The sequence below is a fragment of the Hyla sarda genome, chromosome 2 (assembly GCF_029499605.1).
Source record: "Hyla sarda isolate aHylSar1 chromosome 2, aHylSar1.hap1, whole genome shotgun sequence".
Taxonomy (NCBI): Eukaryota; Metazoa; Chordata; class Amphibia; order Anura; family Hylidae; genus Hyla; species Hyla sarda.
The window spans coordinates 307824292-307831676 of NC_079190.1; the positions used below are offsets into that span (position 1 = coordinate 307824292).

The 7385-nt window shown below is 46.2% G+C and overlaps 1 protein-coding gene across 5 annotated transcripts in view; it reads right to left on the bottom strand.

Annotated features, from left to right (window-relative positions):
• Positions 1-7385, bottom strand: part of ILRUN (inflammation and lipid regulator with UBA-like and NBR1-like domains) — a 168496-nt gene that overhangs the window by 103018 nt on the left and 58093 nt on the right. For all 5 annotated transcript variants that reach the window (XM_056557654.1, XM_056557655.1, XM_056557658.1 and 2 more), the window contains exon 4: positions 3294-3580. In XM_056557654.1, coding sequence (XP_056413629.1) covers positions 3294-3580 — 287 coding nt within the window. The remainder of the gene's footprint in view (positions 1-3293; positions 3581-7385) is intronic.

The following is a 7385-nucleotide window of genomic DNA, read 5'->3' on the forward strand; positions in this document are numbered from 1 at the left end:
TGTTTTTTTTTTTATTTTTTTTATGAACCAACGGAACAAAAAGGGATGACAACTGACAAGATGACCACTGGCAGTGAAAGCGTTAATGGACAGTGTGATCTGGCAGCGATCTGGCAGTGGAGGGGTTAAAGGATGACAGGATGATCAATCACGGACTGACAGGATGATCACGGACTGACAGGATGACAGCTGACAGCTGACAGGATGAGGGCTGACAGTTACTGCCACTGCCAGTGAAGGGGTTAACTGAGAGTCACTGAGGGAGATCTGGCAGTGAAGGGGTTAACTGTGACTGACAGGATGAGCAGTGATTATGACGATCTGTGACACACTGACAGCTGGCAGCTTCACTACACTCCTACACCTCCCTGCCTCACTGCCACTGTCACTTAAGGGGTTAATAGGGGCTTTTTCTTTATATATGGGGGCAATCTGTGGTATTTCTCTGGCTCTCCTATATGCGCAGCTGCTCCGATCGCTTGTCTCAGCACACTGAAGCGTCGGAGACAGCCAGCAGGAGGAGCGATGTTTCCCGGGGCTTAAAACGCTGCCTATTGGCCAGCTGTCACACAGGCTGACCAATAGCAGCGATCCTGGACCAGGGACCATTGCGATTGGTCCCTGGATCGTGACTCCCGTTACCAGGCATAGTATGTCAGCCGGGATCGCAAAACTACCGCAGCGCCTGGCGGCGCTGTGGCAGTTTAAAGTCATCAGGTACATGTACCTGATGTTGCGGGAAGTCACCGCTAATCATCAGGTACATGTACCTGATTTTGCGTAAACGGGTTAAGGTGAAAATGAGCTGCGTCCTTAAGGGGTTAAAAAGTTTGAGTTTTATTTTATTTTTTTATTTTTTTTTAAGCTGCACAATAATAGAAAAGTATGTAATCATGGGTATCATTTTAGTTGTATTGACCCACAGAATAAAGAAAACAATTTTTACTGTGAAGTGTACAGCATGAAAATGAAACCTTCAAAGATATGCTAAATTGTGGTTTTCTTTTCAATTTTCCCACACAAAATATTTTTTTGGTTGTGCCATACATTTTATAATAAAAATGATCGATGTCATTACGAAGGACAGTTATGATTTTTAGAAGGAAAGCTGGAAAAAACTAAAATGCAAAAATAAAAATTGCCTACATTGTTAAAAAGGAGTAGTCCGGAGCGCACTTTTCTTATTTTATCCGGTCCGGGCTGCAATAAAAAAAAAGCTTTCTCTTGCCTGCCTACGTGCCCCCGGAGCTCCGGTAAAGGTGTTCGCTCGCCGTGCTGTTTGCTTCTTACTTCCTGTTTGCCCGACACGTCACATGGAGCTTCAGCCTATCACTGGCCGCAGCGATGTCCTGCCTCGGCTGGTGATAGGCTGAAGCTCCGTGTGACGTGCCGGGCTAACTGGAAGTAAGAAGCAAACAGCCCAGTGGAACACCTGTACCGGAGCTCTGGGGGCGCGTAGGCAGGCAAGAGAAAGCTTTTTTTTATTGCAGCCCGGACCGGATAAAATAAGAAAAGTGTGCACTGGACTACTCCTTTAAAGGAAAACTGTCAGCTTTCTCCCCCCGCACTAACCAGCGATACTGGCTGGTAGTGCGGGGGAACGCTGGACAGTTTGGCCCTATCCGCTGGTCATGACCGTATCCGCCGCGCCATTTGGCCGTAATCTTCTTATTTTCAGAATATGCAAATGAGGTGCTGACACCGGCCGGGCTAACTGGCACTCTGACGTCAGTGCCACTGGCCGCAGCACTGCCCTGCTCATCAATATTCCTCCTCTCTCTCTTCATTACAGAGTGGGGAGAAGAGGGAGAGGAGGAATATTGAGGAGCCGGGCGGTGCTGCGGCCAGCGGCACTGACAGAGTGCCAGTTAGCCCAGCCAGTGCCAGTTAGCACCTCATTTGCATATTCCGAAAATAGAAGATTACTGCCGAACGGCTCGGCGGATCCGGGCATGGAAAGGGACAAACTGATCAGTGTCTGTCCCCCGCACTACCAAGCCAGTACCGCTGGTTAGTGCAGGGGTCCCCCCCCTGCACTAACCAGCGGTACTGGCTAGTAGTGTGGGGTGAAAGCTGACAGTCTTCATTTAAGGCCAAAATAAGCTGTGTCCTTAAGGAGTTCAAATTTATTGCAAAAAAAATTAAAAATTTACACACACATGGAGAAATTTCTGCTCAGATTTCTAAGGAGAGCAAAACAAGAGATGAACAGTGGGTCTGTGTGTGTGGAGAGAAGGTGACTAAACATAGGCATTCATGCAAACTAAGAAAAAGTCTGAAATACCATCAGGTTGTTTGGTAACAAGTAGCTTGTAAACTCTTACCAAAACCTGTTGTATCTTGGGTGCAGCACCATGAAGAGCTTTTAATACACAGATGTCAGAAATGGTCAGCAACCTCGATTCTTCTGAGTTCCCAGAGCACTGCAAAAACTAGAACTGGTGCACAGCCCAAAAGGATGTTCATATTTATAAAATCAAGCTGGACAAATATTTTACCAGGAGGGTTAAACACGAAAAATTGCCCAGGAGGCATTCAAAGATTCCAGGATTTGACACAAACCAAGCAGCAGGATAAGATAATTGTTCAACTCTATTATGTACAGCAACAACACGTTTCGGGGTATCACACCCCTTGTTCAGGTTGACAAAGTGCATACACCATACATGATGTACCCGTTTAAATCCCTCATGCATGGGGTTTTATATGTACTTTGTCAATCTGAAGAAGGGGTACAATACCCCGAAACGCATTATTGCTGTACATAATGAAGTTAAACATTCATCCTATCCTGCTGCCTGGACTGCACCAATTCCGGAATCTTTGAACACCTGGGGGGGGGAGGTAATTTTCTATGTTAACTCTCCAGTACCTATACAGGACATCCTGAGGATCATCCTGGGGACCTCTGTGCTTGCACAAGATTCACATCTTCTGTTGCACCCCTTAACATGGTTATATGCACATTATCTGTGTGCTTAAGGTGAGCAGAAAATCTACAGAGAAGACTTTTCCCCTCTATAGGGGCTCTTCTCTTTACTAAAGTGTAATACACAAAGCGCCAATCTCTGATCTATTTTTCTACTTCTATACAAAAATTTGCCAGACCAATAAGAATGTTTTCACACCTTTTTCTGTCGGCTGACTATTAGTACATCATTGATTCCTCATGTATACAGCATGAAGTAAAGCAGGCACTGAGCTCATGGCAGAGAAATACTTGACAGCATTCAAAGAGCACATTGTTCTTAGTGCCTTATGAAATGTATTAATGTTTCTTTATTTTACCTCACCTCTCTATATGTTGCTACAGAATGGCTGGTTTGATGATCCGTACAAATATTTACAGATGTCTGAGAAAGTCCATTCTGTTCTTCTTCAGGAGTCTCTGTTTCAGATGTCCAGGTACTCATGTTTTCTCCATCTGTAGAACGACTCTTCTGAGGTGAAGCAAAGGGGTTAAAATCCCCACCAAGGTTGCGATGAGGCTGAGTGTTGAATTCTGTTTCAAAGGATGAGAGTTGCTGAGTGACACCCAGGAGGCCACCAGCCTCCACACTAAGGATAACCCATATCACATCTGATGAAAAAAATAAAAATTAAAAAAATTAAAAAAAAGACAAAAGGGAAAAAAGTAAAAACCCTTGAAACAGAAATGGCATGGTGAATACACTTAATTGGGTACTCCGCTGAAAAACATCTTCTAACATGTCTGATCATGGGGGTCTCGCCAGTGGGGACCCCATGATTTCCAGGCCGGCAGCGGTGGCATTTGGAACAAGAAAGCTTGGAGGTTCCCTGTTCATGATGTCACACCACGCCCACTCAATTCATGTCTATGGGAGGGGACATAATGGCTAGTACGTAGCTAGAGTGTGGCAGCTCTAGTTGCCAGTCATCCGACACAGAGCAGAGTCCGCTCCATGCACAGATGACTGGGGTGTCGCACCAGAGGATAGGGGATAAGATGTTTTTGGGGGAAATACCCCTATAAGGCTATCAATCTTCTTAGTATTAGAAAGGGGGGGGGGGGGGGAAGCTGTCATGCAGTCAATGTCATCGCTACTTTAACCCATGTCCATTAAAGCCATTAATCTTGGAAAGCATATATGTGCAATATCTAGACAAAAAAATCCCATGCATATACAGGTTTGTTTCACAGAACACAGTGAAAGAAATATGCCTATGGGTAAAGTTTAGGTGATAAATGCGCTTTAAAAAGGTACATTTTTATGAAGTTGGAAACATTTGTGTTTAATTATAAGAGAAGAAACTTTTTAAAAGGGAATTTGTCATTAATGTCGGCCACATTAACTTTCTGGTACAGGGTAATACCAGGTTATGTTGATTCCAATGCTGTTTACCTTTTTTCCTACCGAGTTCCATTCCAGGGTTTAAAAGCCCAATGTGCAAATGAACGGCATTCTCAGCATCTTGGTGCAATCTTTTGGCCAGCCCAGCTCAGCCCTGTGCAAGGCACCCTTCATAAATATACATGGACCTGAGCTCCATTCTATACAGGGAACATTCCTGCCACATTCCAGATCTGCTCTGTCCATTCCTGCCACATGATCATCACCACCACAGATCTTTAGCCACATTCTCTAACCTACACTGCTGAGCTGTACCCACACATGTACTTCATATAGCAGATATAGAACAGTTCCAGGTCGGGCAGTTACTAATGAGCAGAGATCTCCAAAAACAACAGCAGTCACTGCCCGATCAGGACCTGCTCTATATCTGCTACATGCTGAATGTGTAAGCCCTGTGATGTCATAACAATGCAATCATTAAATTGGAGCCAGACATGCAGAAAAGTGTATTGAGGGTCTGGGAATGCTCTTAGGGCCCCAAAGTACTACATTACAATTTTTAGATTTCACGAATTAAACTGGAACTGCGAAACTGGGGGGGTTAAAGGGATTCTGCTGCACTGTGCACAGAGCAGAATTTCTGTCAAGTCTATTCTAGTCTATGGATTTTTCTCGGAAATGCCTGGCAGTGCATTTTCAAGAGCTCATGGAGCCCACCAGATCATTCAAATGTACAGAATGTCCTTCCGTGTTTTCCGTACAAACATGCTGCACATTTTCAGCAGAGATGCTAGTGACAGATTCTCTTTAAGAAAGCAGTCAATTTCGGCCTAAATCAACTGGCCCCATTTTTCTAATCTGATATGTTGAAATCCTTTTGTCCGTTGCCCGAGACATGCAATTCCGAGGCAGGTGTATTTTTCATGCATTTAGCCCTGCTTTGGGCGAGCAGGGCTGGACGACTTTCCCCGTTCATTTTATTACGCTGGCACTCAATGTGTATGGAGTGGGCTCCTGTCTCATGTCTACTCCACACCTGGCAGCCCCCAGCTGATTCCAGTAGCTGGGGGCGCCACAACCAGCTGTTAACCCTTTAGATGACAGCTATCAAATTTGACAGCGGAGTCTAAAGGGGCCTTTAAACCATCCCTGGTGGTACAGTGGGGTGGATCATACCACCCACAGTGCAATAGACGGGTGGTGGTGGTGGTGGGGGGGGGGGGGTGGAGGCGATCCACTGAAGGTAGCCGGAGGGCTTTCCTCTCATCCCTTGGCTGCCTTGGATCTGAATTTGATTGAGCCTGCCTGGAGCAGGCACAACCAAATGAGCACATATCAGTGGAGTTCAATAGAACTGCAGTGATCTATATGAGAAAATGTATGATTCCTCCTAAAAGTCACCTAAGGGGACTAATCAAGTGTTTAATCCCTTAAAAGGGGTACTCCAGGAACTAAACCCATAGCCCATCCAGATATATAGAGCAGTTCTCCTCTTTCAGATGTCACTTACATGCAGGGAGTGGGAGAAATAGGTCATTATCAAATCCACCTCGTCTCCTCAGTGAGAGCTAGCCCCCTTCCTTCAAGACAACACCATATGATCTCGGTCTGGTCTAGAGCTCTGGCTGTACAGAGACACCTCCCCTCCCACTGGGTGCCGTGAAAGAAGCTCAGTCAAGATTCTCAGTCTCCTCAGCCCTGCCATTTGTCTGCATAGATCTAATCACTGAATGCTGCCATTCAGAGTACAGCATGATTTATTGCTGAGGGAAAGGATAGTTTAACCACTTAGGAATGCAGGGCATATCTGTACGCCCCCGTTCCCTTAACGACTAGGGGCGTACAGGTAAGCCGTGCGCTTCTCTGGTCTCTGCCGCTCGGGGATCGGACTGGGATGCCTGCTGAAATCATTTAGCAGGCATTCCGGCAAATCAGCGAGGGGGGTCCCCTGCAGATTGATTGTCAATTTAGACCGGCGATGCAGGGTCATTCGGGTCACTTGACCCGATGACCCTGAAAAGGAGGGTGACCAGTGGTGTAATATACACCACCAATCACCCTCCGTACTGTACTGGGAGGTGGCAGTGTTGCCACCCCCAGGACAGCACCAATCACAGCAGTATGGGGAAGAGGGGGGAGGGTGAAGGAGCATGTTGCTACGTTCTGCCCAACACACTTCTGTGAGCTGGGGAGCAGGATGGAGCCCCGTGCTGCCATATACCCCCCGCCCCCTCAGAGTACCATCTGGCATTGTTTTGTGCGCTCTAGCACATTAGCGATTAGGGAAAGCTCTAGTTAGGCAGGGACAGAGCTTAGCTGGTAAAACGGCAAAAAAATATTTTTTTTTTTTTGCAGTGCACCACGTCCGCGGGTCCACAGCACCTTTAGCAGAGTGACCCGGGCCCTACAGGATAGCTGCGGTCAGCCCCCAGCCTTTGACCGGCTCAGATTTTTTATTTTTTTTGCCAATTGTGTGGCCGTGCCCTCTTCCGTATAAAAGAGCAGCCCGCCACCATTAGCTAATTGCCCACCCACTGCTGATCAGTCCCGTAGTACTGATCAGCTTTTTTGTGGTGCAGGCGCTTTATCGGGGATTATAAGTGGCTTTTATATAAATATATATTTTGCACCTATAGTTGGTCCGTGCCACCAGTAGCAGGCCTGTGCGGACAGATGGTACCAGTGTGTGCGGCCTGCCCCACTGCTGTCAGTGATTTATCACTGATCAGCTTTTTTTTTTTTAGGTTCAGGCGGGTGCTTTTTTTCGTGTTTTAGTGCTTATTTTATTTTTCGTGTGGGGGTCTGTGTATGTGCCACCAGCCACTGTTCTAGGCTGAGTGGCAGGAAACCCCCCCCCCACTGACTTCTATGCCCCCTGCAGCCACCAAGCACTAATCAGTGCGCACATCACTGCGCTAGAAATCCCCTTTTTAAAAAAAAATATTTTTTTTAAGAGAAAAAAAAAAGCTAATTTTTTAGTTTACTTTTATTTTATATTTTAGTTTAGTTAGGTGGTGGGTTAGGGAGAGTTTGGGTACGGCAGGAAGTAAAGGACACACCACATGCAGC